This window comes from Oncorhynchus clarkii, chromosome 5 (assembly GCF_045791955.1).
Source record: "Oncorhynchus clarkii lewisi isolate Uvic-CL-2024 chromosome 5, UVic_Ocla_1.0, whole genome shotgun sequence".
NCBI classification, from domain to species: domain Eukaryota; kingdom Metazoa; phylum Chordata; class Actinopteri; order Salmoniformes; family Salmonidae; genus Oncorhynchus; species Oncorhynchus clarkii.
In genome coordinates this window covers 82622499-82644064 of record NC_092151.1, presented here as the reverse complement: position 1 = coordinate 82644064, position 21566 = coordinate 82622499, and the positions used below count along the sequence as shown (strand labels likewise).

The 21566-nt window shown below is 44.8% G+C and overlaps 1 protein-coding gene across 1 annotated transcript in view; it reads left to right on the top strand.

Annotated features, from left to right (window-relative positions):
* LOC139409463 (zinc finger HIT-type containing 6) overlaps window positions 1-21566 on the top strand; it is a 46743-nt gene that overhangs the window by 9872 nt on the left and 15305 nt on the right. The window contains exons 6-8 of the mRNA XM_071154639.1: window positions 11318-11386; window positions 11751-11831; window positions 16964-17044. Coding sequence (XP_071010740.1) covers window positions 11318-11386; window positions 11751-11831; window positions 16964-17044 — 231 coding nt within the window. The remainder of the gene's footprint in view (window positions 1-11317; window positions 11387-11750; window positions 11832-16963; window positions 17045-21566) is intronic.

The window sequence follows — 21566 nt, the reverse complement described above, 5'->3', positions numbered from 1 at the left end:
AACATTTGATTAGTCACTGTTGTGGAGTAATGTATTGCTGCCTGTGGCCTTCTGACCGGCTATGTAGGCTAAACCAACCCTGTCCATATGTCCTGGCCTCTCTGGGGGCATCATCATTTCCAACTTGTGATGTTTCACTGGACTTGGTGTGTTTCTATAGCAACCTGCTTACCCCACCACTCATGTGTGAGACCTGCCATAGCCCTAATCCCAGACATGTTTTCCTTTGTTCCCCATTCCCTCCATTTCTCGTTCCTTTTCCATTTTCCTGGATTTCCTGCTGTGCTGCAGGTGGTCCCGTCTTTCCATATTTGACAACTTTTCCTGAAGGGATACCGTTCTGCTATTTCCTCTCTCTCTCTCTCTCTCTCTCTGTCTCTCTGTCTCTCTGTCTCTCTCTCTCCACCCCACATGGAAGGAAACAAACATTTAACCCACAAGTTAACTAAAAAAAACAGAACCTCTGTAATGTCAATCAAAGCTGTCGCTGAACGAAGTTAATGTTAGCCAGTCCACTCTTTTCCATTCTGAATATAATTCCCCTCAGGCCAGTCTGTCTCTCTGGTGTTTTGTAGTTCTAATTTGTGCATTATTGCCAGAAGGTAAGACCACATTATGTAAGGGGAGCAGAGTAGCCAGGCTCCTTTCTCTTCCAGGAAGACATAGCGTAGTATCTGGTTTTACATTTGGATGGAACACTGGGGGGGTTCATTTATAATTTAGGGTTAAATACATAGAAATTAAATTACTGATAAATAAATGCTTATGGTTAGTGGTTACATCCTAAATATCATGCAGTCAGTGTGCATAAAGTTCTCCTATCTTGGGAGTTTTCAAGGAAGAGACAGATGAGGATTCTCTAGGGATAGGAAATAAACTAAGGGTATCGACTAAACAGAGACTTGGACTAAGGGTATCGACTAAACAGAGACTGGGACTAAGGGTATCGACTAAACAGACTGGGACTAAGGGTATCGACTAAACAGAGACTGGGACTAAGGGTATTGACTAAACAGAGACTGGGACTAAGGCTGTCGACTAAACAGGGACTGGGACTAAGGCTGTCGACTAGACAGGGACAGGGACTAAGGCTGTCGACTAGAGGGTATCGACTAAACAGAGACTGGGACTAAGGGTATCGACTAAACAGACTGGGACTAAGGGTATCGACTAAACAGACTGGGACTAAGGCTGTCGACTAAACAGAGACTGGGACTAAGGGTATCGACTAAACAGAGACTGGGACTAAGGCTGTCGACTAAACAGAGACTGGGACTAAGGCTGTCGACTAGACTGGGACAGGGACTAAGGCTGTCGACTAGACTGGGACTAAGGCTGTCGACTAAACGACAGCAGCAGGAGAAAATGGGTTTGAAAATTTACTTGGTGCATTATATAATAAGCAGATGTTGGAGCAGTGTGACTGCAGATGTTTAGCGACATATTCATGCTACACACACATGCTGCCAGAGAGAGGCCATCATTACACACACACAGCCAGAGAGAGGCAGTCCTTACACACACACATACACACAGCCAGAGAGAGGGAATCATAATTAGCGGCCAGCTATAGAGGCTTTTATCCTGGGCTAAGGTGTGTGCACAGCCACATGCGCTGGCGTGCGTGCACCTGCCTGCCTCTCCCTGGTGACTGATGTCAAAGCAGGTTAAGGGTACACTAAAAGTGTTGAACTAGAAATGACAGGCCTGCAATACTTTTAAAACCAAATCAACCAGTGGTACACATATGTAATTGTTGGGGAATAGTGCCGTTTGGAACTCACCCTATACTCTTGTTCAAAAGTTAGCTGATTTATTGGTGGCTTCACTGGCTTGCGAACAGATCAGTTCATTTTTTTTATGTAATAATTTGTATTGAAGTGTGGTTTGGAAATGTTTGGTGGCCTCCTGTTAGCAATGTTTTGTTCTCTTCTCTCAAGAAGAAGCTTGTTAAAGTTTTGTTCTCTTATCTTCTGAAGTCATGTTTTCTTTTCTCTGTGTCCGCTTGAATACTAGTGTTTATCGTCTTTCTTCCCCTTTGTTTTACTTTTCTGGATGGAAGACAACTGTTACTTACTAGCAATGTACACACACACACACACACACACACACACAACCGTTCAAAAGTTTGGGGTCCCTTAGACATTTCCTTGTTTTTGAAAGAAAAGCAAAAAAAAATTTATTCATTAAAGTAACATCAAATTGATCAGAAATAGTGTAGATGTTGTTAATGACTATTGTAGCTAGATCCAAGTTTATCATTTTAAAAGGCTAATTGATCATTAGAAAACCCTTTTGCAATTGTTAGCACAGCTGAAAACGTGTGCTGATTTAAAGAAGCAATAAAACTCTCCGCCTTTAGACTAGTTGAATATCTGGAGCATCAGCACTTGTGGGTTCGATTACAGGCTCAAAATGGCCAGAAACAAAGACCTTTCTCCTGAAACTTGTCAGTCTATTCTTGTTCTGAGAAATGAAGGCTATTCCATGTGAGAAATTGCCAAGAAACTGAAGACCTCACACAAAGCTGTGTACTACTCCCTTCACAGAACAGCGCAAACTGTCTCTAACCAGAATAGAAAGGAGTTGGGAGGACACGGTGCACAACTGAGCAAGAGGACAAGCACATTAGTGTCTAGTTTGAGAAACAGATGCCTCACAAGTCCTCAACTGGCAGCTTCATTAAATTGTACCTGCAAAACACCAGTCTCAACGCCAACGGTGAAGAGACGACTCCGGGATGCTGGCCTTCTAGGCAGAGCACGAGTTCTGGTTGGGGACTCCGTGTGTGTGTGTGTTACATACACACATTCAAAAGTTTGGGGTCACTTCGAAACGTTCTTGTTTTGTCGTCCATTAAAATAACATCAAATTGATCAGAATTGGTGCTGTGTCTAGTTTCCCTTTTATTTGTGGGAGCTGAAGTCACCTTCTGAAATGGCAATGCAATGATATTCTGTCCGCGATGGCTGTGTTTCTGCATTTTGAACCCTATAATTCAATTGCCACCCCATTCCCCCCAGAGTCTTGAAAACAATTTCATGCAAGGGGGTATAGCAGCCATACACATCATGTGTAGCAGCTCACAGGTGCCTGATAACCAGCTATCGAGCCAGCCATTAGGTCATTCGTTTAACTGCAACCCAGGTGTTTGATCAACGTATTGTGTTTGTGGAATCCTTGTTGGCAGTTTGTTTGGGCACACATACTGATGCTGACTTCTATCAGTTGTATAATATTCTTCTATCTGCATTTACCCTCCATCTCAGCGCTTTATTTGAGAAATGATTACAGTGTGTGAGGTCACTGCGTTGGTAGATATGGTATTTGTTATGCGTCAGCGCCTCAAGGCTTCCATATGTTTTCATATTATGGAAGCCAGTTGTTAGGCTCTTGTTTGTTATACAGTACTAAATATAGAACCTTTTTTAATAATAATAGTTTGTCATGGCAACATAACTTAGACATTGAGACCTTGGAACTGTGGTTGCCATAAGTTTGTGCTTGATAAGTGTTGTCGTAGTGCTGCCCAGTGATATGACTGGAGAGAATAAGACTGGCCACTTGAGATTGATGAGAGAGGACCTGCTTACGAATGATAGGAGCCCACTTCTGCACTAGGCTCTGCGTGCGTTCACTCACACACCATTTTAGTCATTTACACACACACAATTTGAAACACCATGTTATTTCCAGGGCTCTGAGGTGTTTAGGTTGTTCGAGTTTAACATTTTGTCCTCCAGACAAGCAAAAAAAATTATAATGAATGTAGAGCACACAATATTACTTCCAGAGGCTTCAAAACCACATTGATCACAAGCTGTTCTGCTGCAGAGTTCAGAAATCTGATGTTTGATTCCCCTTCTTCCAAGCCATTCCCCACTGGGTTGTTGAAAGCAACGAGAGATTTGTAAGAACCCGGATTTGGCCTTAGCAACAACGAGTCCAACTAGAAGTTATCGGTCTGTTTTTTTTTGTGTGTGTTAGTGTTGGGCAGGTGGATTGTATTGGTCACATACACATGGGTAGCAGATGTTAATGCGAGTGTAGCGAAATGCTTGTGCTTCTAGTTCCGACAGTGCAGTAATATCTAACAAGTAATCTAACAATTCCACATCTACCTAATACACACATCTAAAGGGATGGAATAAGAATATGTACATATAAATATATGCAAACATTATTAAAGTGACTAGTGAGCAATGACGTTATGTATGCAGCAGTCTCTCTGTGTTAGTGGTGGCTGTTTAACAGTCTGATGGCCTTGAGATATAAGCTGTTTTTCAGTCTCTCGGTCCCAGCTTTGATGCACCTGTACTGACCTCACTTCTGGATGGTAGCAGGGTGAACAGGCAATGGCTCAGTTGGTTGTTGTCCTTGACGATCTTTTTGGCCTTCCTGTGACATCGGGTGCTGTAGGTGTCCTGGAAGGCAGGTAGTTTTCCCTCTGTGATGCGTTGTGCAGACTGCACCACCCTCCATAGAGTCTTGTGGTTTTGGGTGGTGCAGTTACTGTACCAGGCAGTGATACAGCCCAATAGGATGCTATCAGTTGTGTATCTGTAAAAGTTTGTCTGGGTTTTAGGTGACAAGCCAAGTTGAGGAGGCGCTGTTGCGCCGCCTTCACCACATTTATTACATTTTTTATTTCACCTTTATTTAAGCAGGTAGGCTAGTTGAGAACAAGTTCTCATTTGCAACTGCGATCTGGCCAAGATGAAGCATAGCAATTCGACACATACAACAACATAGTTACACGTGGAATAAACAAAACATAGTCAATAATACAGTAGAACAAAAGAAAAGTCTATATACAGTGAGTGTAAATGAAGTAAGATAAGGGAGTTAAGGCAATAAATAGGCCATGGTGGCGAAGTAATTACAATATAGCAATTAAACACTGGAATGGTAGATGTGCAGAAGATGAATGTGCAAGTAGAGATACTGGGGTGCAAAGGAGCAAAATAAATACTGTATGGGGATGAGGTAGGTAGATAAATGGGCTATGTGCAGTGATCTGTGAGCTGCTCTGACAGCTGGTGCTTAAAGCTAGTGAGGGAGTTATGAGTCTCCAGCATCATAGATTGTTGCAGTTCGTTCCAGTCATTGGCAGCAGAGAACTGGAAGGAAAGACGCCCAAAGGAGGAATTGGCTTTGGGGGTGACCAGTGAGATAGATATACCTGCTGGAGCGCGTGCTACGAGTGGGTTCTGCTATGGTGACCAGTGAGCTGAGATAAGGTGGGGCTTTACCTAGCAGGACTTGTAGATAACCTGGAGTGGGTTTGGCGACGAGTATGACGCGAGGGCCAACCAACAAGAGCGTACAGGTCACAATGGTGGGTAGTGTATGGGGCTTTGGTGACAAAACGGATGGCACTGTGATAGACTGCATCCAGTTTGTTGAGTAGAGTGTTGGAGGCTATGTTATAGATGACATCACCGAAGTCGAGGGTCAGTTTTACAAGGGTATGTTTGGCGGTGTGAGTGAAGGATGCTTTGTTGCGATATAGGAAGCCAATTCTAGATTTAATTTTGGATTGGAGATGCTTAATGTGAGTCTGGAAGGAGAGTTTGCAGTCTAACCACATCGACATTGTCTGTGTGGGTGGACCATTTCAGTTTGTCCGTGATGTGTATGCTGAGGAACTTAACTTTCCACCTTCTCCTCTGCTGTCCCGTCGATGTGGATAGGGGGTGCTCCCTTTGCTGTTTCCTGAAGTCCACGATCATCTCCTTTTTGTTTTGTTGACTTTGAGTGAGAGGTTGTTTTCCTGACACCACACTCCGAGGGCCCTCACCACCACCTTGTAGGCTGTCTCTGTGTTGATTGTAATCAAGCCCACTACTGTTGTGTTGTCTGCAAACTTGATGATTGCGTTGGTGTGCATGGTCATGGGGGAACAGGGAGTACAGGAGAGGGCTGAGAACACACCCTTGTGTGGCCCCAGTGTTGAGGATCAGCAAAGTGGAGATGTTGTTTTCTACCTTCACCACCTGGGGGCGGCCTGTGGTTGAGACCCAGGGCCTCAACCTAATGATAAGATTGGAGGGTACTATGGTGTTGAATGCTGAGTTGTAGTCAATGAACAGCATTCTTACATAGGTATTCCTCTTGCATAGACGCCATGGCTGGATGGTAAGCAGGAATGCAAGTTGAATGGGGTTTCAATCGGACATTTCTTGATGAACTTGACTTATTACTGCAAACGGAGACAGGCCGACAGACAGTCAAGCAGGGAGACAGGCCGACAGACAGTCAAGCAGGGAGACAGGCCGACAGACAGTCAAGCAGGGAGACAGAAGACCTATGCCATGCTCTCACTGGGCAGTCAGGCAGTATGTAAACACAAGCTAGTCTTACTCAACTTGACATGTCATCATTCCACCATCTGCCCATTTTTGTCTGTATGGAAAATGCTTGTTGAGTTTCTCTGTGCCACCTTCACTTTTATGACTGACCGTGAGTGAATGATACCACATATTCCTGTATGCAATCCTGACACAGCCTGAGGTGCATGCTCGCACCTACATTGCCCGGCCCATCCCTTTTTCCATCTGATAAAATAGTTTCCTTTCACCGTGCAATGCAGAACAATGCCCAAACACCTGGTGTTCCTCCTCTGACTTACCACCCCCCCCCCCCCCCCCTTCCACCAAGCCCAGTCTCTGCCAAGCCCAAGCAAACACTCATAAATTCCTCAGCAGCCCAGTGGGGGATGGAATAGCTCTGCACCTGCATAGGGAATCCCCTCAAACTCTCCCCAACCAACCCCCACTACTTCCTGCTTTCCCCCCCTCACACCCAGCCCAACCAACCCCCACTGCTGCCTGCTTTCCCCCCAACTTCCCCTTCTGCCCACATCAAGTGGAAACTCATAAGCACATTTTCATTGGATGTTCTGCCAGTTCTGCACACTTCTCATTTCTTCAACCCTCCACCTATCCCCATCTATCTCTGTGTTTTGCACCCCAGAGATTCAGGACCATAGACATTGTATCTGTCCTATTATGGCATCTGTGAGAGCATTGATAGTGCCATGGAGACCATCTCCATTTTGAATTAGTCAAGTTTTATGGCGGACTACATGTAAAAAGTTGTATTGCCCTCCACTTCTGGAATCAAATGAAAAAGAAAAATATACTTTATGGGGAAGAAATAACTTGCTCCTCACAATTAAATTGTTTTTATTTTGGTTGACATACTAACTCTCACTTCTTCCATCTTTCAAAGTTCCATATCTCCCCACTGAGCCTCTGGGCCTGGGGCATGAGATGTTGGTATGGTTTGTGACAGCCTTTTATGTAACTCCTTCACCGAGAAGTCCTCCAATCCCAGAAACTGCATCAACAATTTCTGGACTTTTTCTCAACTTTGGCAGTGCTGTTAATCACCATAGCCATGAATACTACAAAGTCTGCCGCCTTACCCTGTAGAATATCTGGATCCTGCTGATAAGGCAACTCCTTGCAGTGGAAGCTTATCCACCACCACGGGCCCTTCAGAACCATTCGCTCCCTCAATCCTCTAGACAGCTGCTGCATTTGATATGTTCTGTTTGACCCTGACCGTAGACACCTTATTCTCCTTCACCCTCGTTGGGCATTCCAAATTTGTAGCAACATGGTTCCCACCATAATTGCAACATTTCACACAATCAATACTGATACCACAGTCAATATGGTCTTCTCCACAACTTTCACGCCATGGATTCTTCTATAGACAGTGATCAGACTGCATCAATCTTGGGACAAATGCTCTGACATGGTAATTCATATAACCCAACTTGACCTGGGTAGAGAGATTCTCCATTATTTTACTACTTCTGAGTTGGCAAACAAACACAGGGTGCATACTGCCACCTGTAGTGTGTTGTCTGAATGGGTATAAAGGAAAGGTTTGCGATTTACGGCCGCCTGCAATTGTGGAATGTTTCAAATCAAATGTTATTTTGAGTTTAATTCATTGGCTGATCCCTCCTGAAGACCCAGATTAAATCATGTGATACTTCCTTAACCCATAAAGTCCCACCCAGTTGACTACTTCAAATTGCGGAAAGTCCTCATGCTATAATTAAGCAATAAGGCCCAAGGGGGCGTAGAATATGGCCAATATACCACGGCTAAGTGCCTGGATACAGCCCTTACCCGTGGTATACTGGCCATATACCACAAACCTCCGAGGTGCCTTATTGCTATTATAAACGGGTTAACAAAGTAATATTTTGTCATACCCATGGTATACCACGGCTGTCAGCCAATAGCATTCAGGGCTCAAACTACCCAGTTTGGGCCCTAGAGTCCTCCTCAATCTTCATGGTCACAGTTGTGTTGAGCGTGTGTATATATATATATATATATATATATATATATATATATATATATATATATATATATATATATATATATATATACTGCTCAAAAAAATAAAGGGAACACTTAAACAACACAATGTAACTCTAAGTCAATCACACTTCTGTGAAATCAAACTGTCCACTTAGGAAGCAACACTGATTGACAATACATTTCACATGCTGTTGTGCAAATGGAATAGACAACAGGTGGAAATTATAGGCAATTAGCAAGACACCCCCAATAAAGGAGTGGTTCTGCAGGTGGTGACCACAGACCACTTCTCAGTTCCTATGCTTCCTGGCTGATGTTTTGGTCACTTTTGAATGCTGGCGGTGCTTTCACTCTAGTGGTAGCATGAGACGGAGTCTACAACCCACACAAGTGGCTCAGGTAGTGCAGCTCATCCAGGATGGCACATCAATGCGAGCTGTGGCAAGAAGGTTTGCTGTGTCTGTCAGCGTAGTGTCCAGAGCATGGAGGCGCTACCAGGAGACAGGCCAGTACATCAGGAGACGTGGAGGAGGTCGTAGGAGGGCAACAACCCAGCAGCAGGACCGCCTTTGTGCAAGGAGGAGCACTGCCAGAGCCCTGCAAAATGACCTCCAGCAGGCCACAAATGTGCATGTGTCTGCTCAAACGGTCAGAAACAGACTCCATGAGGGTGGTATGAGGACCCAACGTCCACAGGTGAGGGTTGTGCTTACAGCCCAACACCGTGCAGGACGTTTGGCATTTGCCAGAGAACACCAAGATTGGCAAATTCGCCACTGGCGCCCTGTGCTCTTCACAGATGAAAGCAGGTTCACACTGAGCACATGTGACAGTCTGGAGACGCCGTGGAGAACGTTCTGCTGCATGCAACATCCTCCAGCATGACCGGTTTGGCAGTGGGTCAGTCATGGGGTGGGGTGGCATTTCTTTGGGGGGCAGCACAGCCCTCCATGTGCTCGTCAGAGGGAGCCTGACTGCCATTAGGTGCCGAGATGAGATCCTCAGACCCCTTGTGATATGTGATATGCTGATGCGGTTGACCCTGGGTTCCTCCTAATGCAAGACAATGCTAGACCTCATGTGGCTGGAGTGTGTCAGCAGTTCCTGCAAGAGGAAGGCATTGATGCTATGGACTGGCCCGCCCGTTCCCCAGACCTGAATCCAATTGAGCACATCTGGGACATCATGTCTCGCTCCATCCACCACAGACTGTCCAGGAGTTGGCGGATGCTTTAGTCCAGGTCTGGGAGGAGATCCCTCAGGAGACCATCCACCACCTCATCAGGAGCATGCCCAGGCGTTGTAGGGAGGTCATACAGGCACGTGGAGGTCACACACACAACTGAGCCTCATTTTGACTTGTTTTAAGGACATTACATCAAAGTTGGATCAGCCTGTAGTGTGGTTTTCCACTTTAATTTTGAGTGTGACTCCAAATCCAGACCTCCATGGGTTGATAAATTTGATTTCCATTGATAATTTTTGTGATTTTGTTGTCAGCACATTCAACTATGTAAATAAAAAAAGTATTTAATAAGAATATTTCATTCAGATCTAGGATGTGTTATTTTAGTGTTACCTTTATTTTTTTGAGCTGTGTGTGTGTGTATATGTATATGTATATACACACACACACACACACACAGTATGTGTACACCGCTTCAAATTAGTGGATTCTGCCATTTCAGCCACACCCGTTGCTGACCGGTGTATAAAATCGAGCACACAGCCATGCAATCTCCATAGATAAACAATTTGAAGGGGTCTCCACGTACTTACTGAAGAGCTCAGTGACTTTCAATGTGGCACCATCATAGGACCTTTCAGTTTGTCAAATGTCTGCCCTGCTAGAGCTGCTCAGGTCAACTGGAAGTGCTGTTATTATGAAGTGGAAACTTCTAGTAGCAAGTTCACAGAATGGGACCGCCGATTTTCTGAAGTGCGTAACACGTATAAATCTCCTGTCTTCGGTTGCAACACTCACTACGAGTTCCAAACTGGAAGCCACGTCCGCACCAGAACTGTTTGTCGGGTCGAGCAGCCACACACATGCCTAAGATCCTCATGCTCAAAGCCAAGTGTCTGCTGGAGTGGTGTAAAGCTCGCGTTCTCAGGAGTAATGAATCATGCCGAATCTGGGATTTGCGGATGCTAGGGCAACGCTATCTGCCCGAATGCATAGTGCCAGCTGTAAAGGTTGGTGGAGGAGGAATAATGGTCTGGGGCTGTTTTTTCATGGTTCGGGCTAGGCCTCGTAGTTCCAGGGAAGGGAACTCTTAATGCTACAGCATACAATGACATTCTAGATGATTCTGTACTTCACACTTTGCGGCAACCGTTTGGGTAAAGCCTTTTCCTGTTTCAGCATGACAATGCCCCCGTGCAGTGACAATGCCCCCGTGCATAAAGCGAGGTCTATACAGGAAGTGTTTGTCTATCGTTTTGGGAGAACTTGATTGACCTGCAGAGCCCTGACCTCAACCCCATTGAACACCCTTGCAATTAATTGAAATGCAGACTGCGAGCCAGGTCTAATCGCCAGTGTCTGACCTCCCTAATGCTCTTGTGGCTGAATGGAAGTCTCGGCATAAATGTTCCAACATCTAGTGGAAAGCCTTCAGAGACGAGTGGAGGCTGTTATAGCATCAAACAGTAACAGGGGGACCAACTCCATATTAATGCCCATGATTTTGGAATGAGATTTTTGACAAGCAAGGGTCTACATACTTTTGGTCATGTAGTGTATGCCATGGTCATCCTCATGACAACTCGGACTCAATCCACACATCGAGCTAGACACATACACAGCATTAGTCGTACATTGGGGTTAAATACTCTTCTTATGTCTCTTGAATGCAATAGATTGTTTTAGCTCAGAAACAAAGCGCTGGTATCTACAAGCAGACCACTGCCAACTGCTGATTTTGAAAATGTTTTATTGTATGTCTCCCTCTTTCTGTTTTGTCCTTTAGGGAGAATCGTTTCCTATGGCACCTGCAGCTCCTGTTCCCTCAGAGCAGCTCAGAGTTCACTGAGAGAAGGTGAGTGGTGTGTGTGCCTGCCTGTCTACTTGTCCGGTAGCATCTCTGCCAGAACAGTCTTTAGGAACCCTGTTAATAGCAGTTGATGTCAAGAGTCCAGGGGTTGGAACCTGCAATAGAGAACATCCAGATCCTTGGAGAGTGACATTAGTGCTTTCAGCACCCATGTATCTTCTAATGGTGAGGATGATTGGTGATGTAGATCGTTAGCACTCTGTATTAAAACCACTCCAAGAACTTCATCGATCTTCATCACGGTTTGACTCGTGATTGGTTCCTTGGAACTTGATTGGTTGGTTGTTCACTCTCTTTTTGTCTGTCAATCCTTTCTTACCCTCTCTCTCGCCTCTCCATCTCTCCCCAGGGTGTCCGATGACCAAACACTTAAACAGATCCTCACCCCCTACATCCACCCGACAGAGTCTGAGCCAGTGAGACGACAAAAGTAAGAACACACCACTCTTGTATAATCTACTAATCGAATTAAACAAATGTCCAAAACAATCCAAACAAATGGTTGGCTACTGGTTGAGCTACTGTTCTTGGAGTGTATTTGAATAGCTAGTAGTATCCACGCCTTCCTGATCTGATTGCCCGGTTTGGTTGTTTGGCTCTATCTTTCCTCCCTAACAGAGCCTGCCTAACGACTGCCTCACCTGTCCTCCAGGTGTTCAATAGTTGGCTACGGCTGAAAATCCATCAAGTGGTCTTGCAAGCTAGATAACAGAAAGCTAGAAACAGAGCAAACCAAGATAGACTGGTCCAGAGAGGGGAATGTCTCTGAGCTGTAGCCAGAGCCCTAATCTAGCTGGAATTGACATGCAAACAACATAATGGTCTAGCTGTGTTTCATTAGAGATTTTAAGATATAGAAATGAAATTAGGTTGTGGTTTTTGGTCGGTCACTGTAGTCTACTCAACAGCAGGAATAGAAAGTTAACAATGTGGTAATGGAGTCTGAAATCAACACCAGTTAGATGGGCAGTTTGGATGACCTACTTGTTCTGTTGTCTTGCCTGCTGTTTTCTCCTGAAATGGCTAAACAAATGTCATTACAACACACACACGGCCTGACTGCTTGACACCACATGCAGTGTGTTAAGTACATTGCATTCCCGTTCCACAGTCAACATGAGTGGGGCACACACAGCTAATTATATTTCAGCGAATTACATGTAACTGCTGTTGAAATATTGATCACTAACAGACTGAAAGTGAAACATCGCCAGTGTGGCATACAAAAGCTGCAATTTCATTTACACTATCTACATTTTGTCCTTGAAGACAAGAAGTCATCACATTTTCTTAAAGTTGTCTTCATTATCAGTGGGGACAACCTTGCTCCCTGTATCACGGTAAATATTTATACAGTTGCTATAACATGCAAATGTTTTGGGATTGTCTCCTACTGCAGGCAGACCAGCTGTAAATTAAGTCTGTCTGCCATAAAGGAGCCCTGTACGACAGGGCTCATACTGTATTAGAGGACAAATATAGAAATGATTAAACACCCATGGTGATTTCATTAAACCTCTGTTACTGTTCCCCAGTCCAGTTCAAACTATCGTTTGACTATTTGTCTTGCAGGCTGCATAACGTTGAGCGTGTATAATTGCATTTATGTTGGGGGGTTTTCCCCTGTGAGAAGTATGCTGAAGGAAATGTGTATTTTATTTCATGATGTTGCTGTAGATTTCTTGTGGTTTTGTGCCCTCAAACATTCTGAAATTGGATTTGGTAGATCAAACCCCAAGGACTTATTTTAGCTGTGAGTAGCTCAGTAGTACCTCAGTACAGCAAGCGTGCAGTTTAAAGCATTTCCTCGTCTGCCAAATTAAATACACTTCATGACCAAAAGTATGTGGACACCTGCTTGTCAAACTTCTCGTTCCAAAATCATGGGCGTTATTATGGAGTTGGTCCCCTCTTCCCTGTTATAACAGCCTCCACTCTTCTGGGAAGGTTTTCCACTAGATGTTGGAACATCTAGTGAGGTCGGGCACTGATGTTGGGGGATTAGGCCTGGCTCACAGTCTGCATTCCAATTCATCCCAAAGGTGTTCAATGGGGTTGAGGTCAGGGCTCTGCAGGTCAATCAAGTTCTTAGGCTTGTGTGCGGCTGTTCGGCCATGGAAACACATTTCATGAAGCTCCAGACTAACAGTTCTTGTGCTGACGTTGCGTCCAGTGGTAGTTTGCAACTCGGTGTTGAGTGTTGCAACCGAGCACAGATGATTTTTACGTGCTGAATGCTTTAGCACTCGGCGGTACCGTTCTGTGCGCTTGTGTGGCCTACCACTTCGCGGCTGAGACGTCTAAGAGCAACAACTTCTCCACTTCACAATAACAACACAGTTGACCGGGGCAGCTCTAGCAGGGCAGAAATTTGACGAACTGACTTGTTGGAAAGGTGGCATCCTATGACGGTGCCATGTTGAAAGTCACTTAGCACTTCAGTAAGGCCATTCTACTGCCAATGTTTGTCTATGCATGGCAGTGAGCTCAATTTTTATACACCTGTCAGCAAGAATGTTGCTGAAATACCCGAATCCATTAATTTGAGGGGTGTCCACACACTTTTGTAATTATGGTGTATCTAGGTATATTCAGTAAGAATGTGCCTATCAGCAGGGGGGAAATGCTAACATTATTATGATGGAGAGTGAAATTGTAAATTATGCAATGAGCTATATGCCATTTAAAATGGAGACACTCACTGTGGACAATGACATCCCTTTCCATACAATACTTGATCGCAAATCATCCTCGCGTTGGTTGGAAACGAATACAAAGTCTGGCATCGCAAGCAATTCCTCCGTGCCAATTATGCGGCAACGCTCCTTGTGGTTAACTGGCATCATGCACATCGATTCCATAACTGTCTGGATTCTCTAGAAATGTTTTTGTTTGCTCAAAGAAGCAGAATGCCATCAATCTTGTCTGGTGGTTGGCTCGTTAGTAAATAGAATACAGACCGTGTAAACCACTACGTCACTGTTGGCCCCCGACACCTCCCAGCTGTGTGTTGCCTTCCTTCCCTGGCCTGACTGGTACGATGGATGACACACTGCTTGGTCTAGGCTCACAGTACAGCGACTTTCTTTACAAGGAATGAAGTGAAAGCTTTAACACTTGTCTCCACAGTAGGAATGTTGTGCAAAAGGGACGACTGAACGACATAATAAACTAAACACAATGATTGATCGGCCGATTTAAAAATAATATATATATATTTTTGTAATAATGACAATTACAACAATACTGAATGAACACTTATTTTAACTTTTAATATAATACATCAATAAAATCAATTTAGCCTCAAATAAATAATGAAACCTGTTCAATTTGGTTTAAATAATGCAAAAACAAAGTGTTGGAGAAGAAAGTAAAAGTGCAATATGTGCCATGTAAGAAAGCTAATGTTGAAATTCCATGCTCGGAACATGAGAACATATGAAAGGTGGTTCCTTTTAACAGGTGTCTTCAATATTCCCAGGTAAGAAGTTTTAGGTTGTAGTTATTATAGGACTATTTATCTCTCTACCATTTGTATTTCATTAACCTTTGACTATTGGATGTTCTTATAGGCACTTTAGTATTGCCAGTGTAACAGTATAGCTTCCTTCCCCCTCCTCGCTCCTCCCTGGGCTCGAACCAGGAACACAACGACAACAGCCACCCTCGAAGCAGCGTTACCCATGCAGAGCAAGGGGAACAACCACTCCAAGTCTCAGAGCGAGTGACGTTTGAAACGCTATTAGCGCGCACCCCGCTAACTAGCTAGCCATTTCACAACGGTTACACCTGCCTAATCTCAGGAGTTGATAAGCTTGAAGTCATAAACAGCGCAATGCTTGACGCACAACTAAGAGCTGCTGGCAAAGCGCACAACAGTGCTGTTTGAATGAATGCTTACGAGCCTGCTGCTGCCTACCACCGCTCAGACTGCTCTATCAAATCAGACTTAGTTATAACATAATAACACACAGAAATACGAGCCTTAGGTCATTAATATGGTCGAATCCGGAAACTATCATCTCAAAAACAAGACGTTTATTCTTTCAGTGAAATACGGAACCGTTCCATATTTTATCTAACGGGTGGCATCCCTAAGTCTAAATATTCCTGTTACATTGCACAACCTTCAATGTTATGTCATAATTACGTAAAATTCTGGCAAATTAGGTGGCCCAAACTGTTGCATATACACTGACTCTGCGTGCAATGAACGCAAGAGAAGTGACACAATTTCACCTGGTTAATATTGCCTGCAAACCTGGATTTCTTTTAGCTAAATATGCAGGTTTAAAAATATATACTTCTGTGTATTGATTTTAAGAAAGGCATTGATGTTCATGGTTAGGTACACATTGGAGCAACGATACGCACCGCATCGATTATATGCAACGCTGGACACGCTAGATAAACTAGTAATATCATCAACCATGTGTAGTTAACTAGTGATTATGATTGATTGTTTTTTATAAGAAGTTTAATGCTAGCTAGCAACTTACCGTGGCTTACTGCATTCGCGTAACAGGCAGTCTCCTCGTGGAGTGCAATGAGGCAGGTGGTTAGAGCGTTGGACTAGTTAACTGTAAGGTTGCAAGATTGAATCCCCCAAGCTGACAAGGTGAAAATCTGTTCTTCTGGCCCTGAACGAGGCAGTTAACCCACCGTTCCTAGGCCGTCATTGAAAATAAGAATGTGTTCTTAACGGACTTGCCTAGTTAAATAAAAGTGTATAAAAAAATAGGCCAAATCAGTGTCCAAAAATACCGATTTCCGATTGTTATGAAATCTTGAAATCAGCCCTAATTAATCGGCCATTCCGATTTAATCGGTCGACTTCTAGACAGTATAATACTTCTCACCTCTATGTCTCTAACTCTCCATCTTTCCCTTTAAAAAAGATTTTTAACCCAATGCTCTCCCCTCGCCGCCTCGACACCGCACTCTCGCCGCGCGCTGACTAAGGACCTTTGCTTAGTCTGGCCTCATTGGTTCCCAGTGTAGACTGTGTATAGGAGGCTCAGGCAGCATGTTAGTCACCTGTAGCGGAGAGAGTCCCAGCCTGTGGCGGAGAGAGTCCCAGCCTGTGGCGGAGAGAGTCCCAGCCTGTGGCGGAGAGAGTCCCAGCCTGTGGCGGAGAGAGTCCCAGCCTGTGGCGGAGAGAGTCCCAGCCTGTGGCGGAGAGAGTCCCAGCCTGTGGCGGAGAGAGTCCCAGCCTGTGGCGGAGAGAGTCCCAGCCTGTGGCGGAGAGAGTCCCAGCCTGTGGCGGAGAGAGTCCCAGCCTGTGGCGGAGAGAGTCCCAGCCTGTGGCGGAGAGAGTCCCAGCCTGTGGCGGAGAGAGTCCCAGCCTGTGGCGGAGAGAGTCCCCGCCTGTGGCGGAGAGAGTCTCAGTCATTGTAGTCTTTGTTTTGTGACGCCTCGTTGACCCCTCTTCAGAAAATAAGTGGAAATGTGTGCACTTCTAAACCCTATCCACAGCCCTGTGTTACTGTATGTGTGTGTCTATATAAAAGCTGATTTTGATACCTTCTCGAACCCTGACCCATTTTCATTTATGTCTTTCAGGTTGAAGATGTACGTCCACAGCCCATTTGATCACATCAGGGTCTTCATGAAGGCTGAAGGCAGGAAGGCCAACTCTGTGAGGTATGAATTTTTTTATTTTTTATTTTACCTTTATTTAACTAGGCAAGTCAGTTAAGAACAAATTCTTATTTTCAATGACGGCCTAGGAACAGTGGGTTAACTGCCTGTTCAGGGGCAGAACGACAGATTTGTACCTTGTCAGCTCGGGGATATGAACTTGCAACCTTCCGGTTACTAGTCCAACGCTCTAACCACTAGGCTACCCTGCCGCCCCAGACTCTAATGCTAAGAGATTCTCCATTTGAAAGTGCTTTTTTTGGGGGTCCAGATTTGAGCTTAATATGGGTCTGGGAAACTGATGTTAAATGTGCCCAAATTGGACCTCAGTTCAGCACTGTCCATTGATATTAATGAATTGTCTCATCATATTGTTCCAGCAACCAAAGTTCTAATTTCAACACAAAGATTTGTAATCTCATCAAAAGTCTTGTCAGAATCCTGTCAGCACTCAGGCATTCTGTCCATGTGACCGTTCTGTTTCCGCCTGTTTCGCCGGCCTCGCCACTCTCGTGACGGATTTATCCCGCATGTATGAAATCGACTTAATGGGTTTATGAACATGACATCACTCGCCTTGTAAATTCCTGCTGAGCTACGCAGTGCGAAAGCCGAGATTTTCAATTCCCCCGGCCTAATTCTTTGTGCTGTAATTCCAGTTGATTCCACATTTTGGGAATGCCGTTGATCAGCTGGACACAGACGTGCTTTGTGTGGGAAGGGGATGGTGCTGGTTTTGATGGCACACATTTGCCTCGCCCAGTCCTTGGCTGTCACCCATTTCCACTTAGTCATAGAGAAAGTTGATCTTCTACACTCATAACCTGCTGTGCCCTCTGACCACACAACTTCAGTCTACAAATCCACCAGCCCCCTTACTTACCCTTCTAATGTGAAGGTACTTGTTCTTCGCAAATAGCATCAACATGACAGTGAGTCTCCCTTGGCCCATATCACTCCTGAGATGGTCCTTTAGGTTACTTACCACAAGCTTAATCTACGCGTGTGCACATGGGTGGAGTGGGATTTTTTGGGGAATAGTGTACACCTTTTGGTAACCTGATATCCTTGCCGGTCCCACTCCCATTCACAAGGGGGCGATGCCATCGTTATCTCTATTTGAGTATTTTGTGAAAGAAAGGGAAAGTCACCTTCCCTTGCTAGTAGCAGCCTGACTAGTCGTCCTTAGCCTCGTTAAAAAACATAAGCTATCTAGTAGCCATTTTAGCTTCCCACATCTCCATGTGAAAAAATCTGATCATAGCTATAAAAAAAATAATCTGCCCTGGCAAATATTCTTATACCTGCTGGTGTAACCTAAAACATTTATCTCAGTTTGATATGCTGTTTATGTATTCATTCTGATAGCAGCTAAAAATAGATCATGTTTTGGTCATGGAGAAAAAGCACATGGCTAGCTAGCTGGCTACAATAGCATGTTTGTTTGGTTTACTGTTTGAACAGTCGCTGAGATTATATTTGGTTATCAATGCTTTGATGAATAGCCTGTAGACCAGATCAAGGAACCAAGCAACAACACTGCCCCCATGGCTGCAGAAGGAATGATAGTGTCTCAATTGTCAGGTAGTAAAAAAGTATGTTGAATGCCAGAGCGTATTACAAGGATCCGCCCCTTTTGTGACGGAATTGACATTGCAGCACCGAGTCTTGCGTCTGCCCAGAGCGAATAGTAAGCTTTAATCCTTTAGTTAGTGATGGGTATCCCAGGAGGCTCCTCTTGTCAGTCATCTCGGACTCTTTTCTGTTTTGGGATACAAAGTAAGTATCACACAGACCAGGGGCATCAATCAGATCCCCGTCAGGTAATGTACGCGTAGTGAAAACGGCATGTTAAACCTCAGGATTTTCTACGAATTTTCACCCTTGAATTGTTTCCCTGGAGTGTGTGGATTCCTCCAGCCTTGAGGCCTTATTGCCCACTAGTCCAGTAAGGACACACTCTATTAACCGTGTGGCTGTGGGTTGTCCTTTAACCTCAACCCTTAAATATGTGTGTGTACTAAATGGCATCCTATTCCCTATATAGTGCACTGCTTTTGGCTAGAGCCCTATGGGCCTTGTTTTAAAAGTAGTGCACCATTTAACTAATAGAGTATCATTTGGGATGCAGCCAGGGTGTAGATGGGGGGGGGGGGGGGGGGGGGGGACAGCTGGCTGGCAGCAGAAAAGGAAAAGCAGCGACCTGCCCCCTGCTATGACTAATGGAGATATTCATCCATCAACACCACGTCCTCTCACCAACCTACTGCCTGTTAACGACACATACACAGGAAGATGTGGGGGGGACTAGGGTAGGAGAGGTGTTGCAAACTTCAGAAATGTGTTCCTGTCAGCATTATGGTAGACGTCAGTGAAGCGATGAGTGTGTTAATGAGTTATGTTGCATTACCCTAGCGGCTAGCCCACCCCGCGACACAGTGCTAGCTAGTAAAGTAGGGAGGAGAACAATACCAGAGGTGTGACTCTTACTTTCTCCATTAGCTCATCACCCCCCCCCCCCCCCACCCCACACACACACACTATTAATGGTCATTGGTATAGGGCTCTATAATGGCCTACCATTACGTGCGGCATTTTACTTTTATTTCGTGTTTATGATCAACATTATGGTGTTTTAGTAGGACAGACATGTTCTCCCGTGGCCAAGGTGGAATTGGCTCATAATATCAGCAAGGTACGGTTACATAACAGGGCAGAGGCTGGAGCAGGGTATAATGTGGAGGGAACAAGCCATAACTGTAATATGAAGAGGGGCCCTGGGCTCCTGACAGGGGTCACATCCTATTGAAGGGCTCCCAAAAGGTGGTCAGTGCATCCCAAGCATGTCTGGGCCTCTCAGTGCATCCCTCCTATGCAACCCTGTGATTACATGTTATGATGTAATTCTGTTCGCTGGGACTGGATACACAATATGGCTAGTTTTACTTATAGTACATATTGCTGTCGGATTCAGACCACCTAGAGGTGAAAGAAACGCACACCTATTTGGGCGAGGTGCTGGCTAGCGGAGTGGAACATTTCAAAATAAATGAAGGAGAGCCTCATGCTCTAGGAGCTCAGATGCAAAAATATTTATGTCCAATGTTCCGACAGACAAGCTGTCTTCATCAGTGTATAATGACAAACACCGCGGGGTGACATATTTATATAGTGTCAAAAGACACACAGGTGTCTAATCAAATCAAATGTTATTTGTCACATACACATGGTTAGCAGATGTTAATGCGAGTGTAGCGAAATGCTTGTGCTTCTAGTTCTGACAATGCAGTAATAACCAAGTAATCTAGCTAACAATTCCAAAACTACTACCTTATAGACACAAGTGTAAGGGGATAAAGAATATGTACATAAAGATATATGAATGAGTGATGGTACAGAGCGGCATAGGCAAGATACAGTAGATGGTATTGAGTGCAGTATATACATATGAGATGAGTATGTAAACAAAGTGGCATAGTTAAAGTGGCTAGTGATACATGTATTACATAAAGATGCAGTAGATGATATAGAGTACAGTATATACGTATACATATGAGATGAATAATGTAGGGTATGTAAACATTATATTAGGTAGCATTGTTTAAAGTGGCTAGTGATATATTTTACATAATTTCCCATCAATTCCCATTATTAAAGTGGCTGGAGTTGAGTCAGTGTGTTGGGAGCAGCCACTCAATGTTAGTGGTGGCTGTTTAACAGTCTGATGGCCTTGCGATAGAAGCTGTTTTTCAGTCTCTCGGTCCCAGCTTTGATGCACCTGTACTGACCTCGCCTTCTGGATGATAGCGGGGTGAACAGGCAGTGGCTCGGGTGGTTGTTGTCCTTGATGATCTTTATGGCCTTCCTGTGACATCGGGTGGTGTAGGTGTCCTGGAGGGCAGGTAGTTTGCCCCCGGTGATGCGTTGTGCAGACCTCACTACCCTCTGGAGAGCCTTACGGTTGTGGGCGGAGCAGTTGCCGTACCAGGCGGTGATACAACCCGACAGGATGCTCTCGATTGTGCATCTGTAGAAGTTTGTGAGTGCTTTTGGTGACAAGCCGCATTTCTTCAGCCTCCTGAGGTTGAAGAGGCGCTGCTGCGCCTTCATCACGATGCTGTATGTGTGGGTGGACCAATTCAGTTTGTCTGTGATGTGTACGCCGAGGAACTTAAAACTTACAACCCTCTCCACTACTGTTCCATCAATGTGGATAGGGGGGTGTTCCCTCTGCTGTTTCCTGAAGTCCACAATCTCCTTAGTTTTGTTGACGTTGAGTGTGAGGTTATTTTCCTGACACCACACTCCGAGGGCCCTCACCTCCTCGTCGTTGTTGGTAATCAAGCCTACCACTGTTGTGTCGTCCGCAAACTTGATGATTGAGTTGGAGGCGTGCGTGGCCACACAGTCGTGGGTGAACAGGGAGTACAGGAGATGGCTCAGAACGCACCCTTGTGGGGCCCCAGTGTTGAGGATCAGCAGGGTGGAAATATTGTTGCCTACCCTCACCACCTGGGGGCGGCCC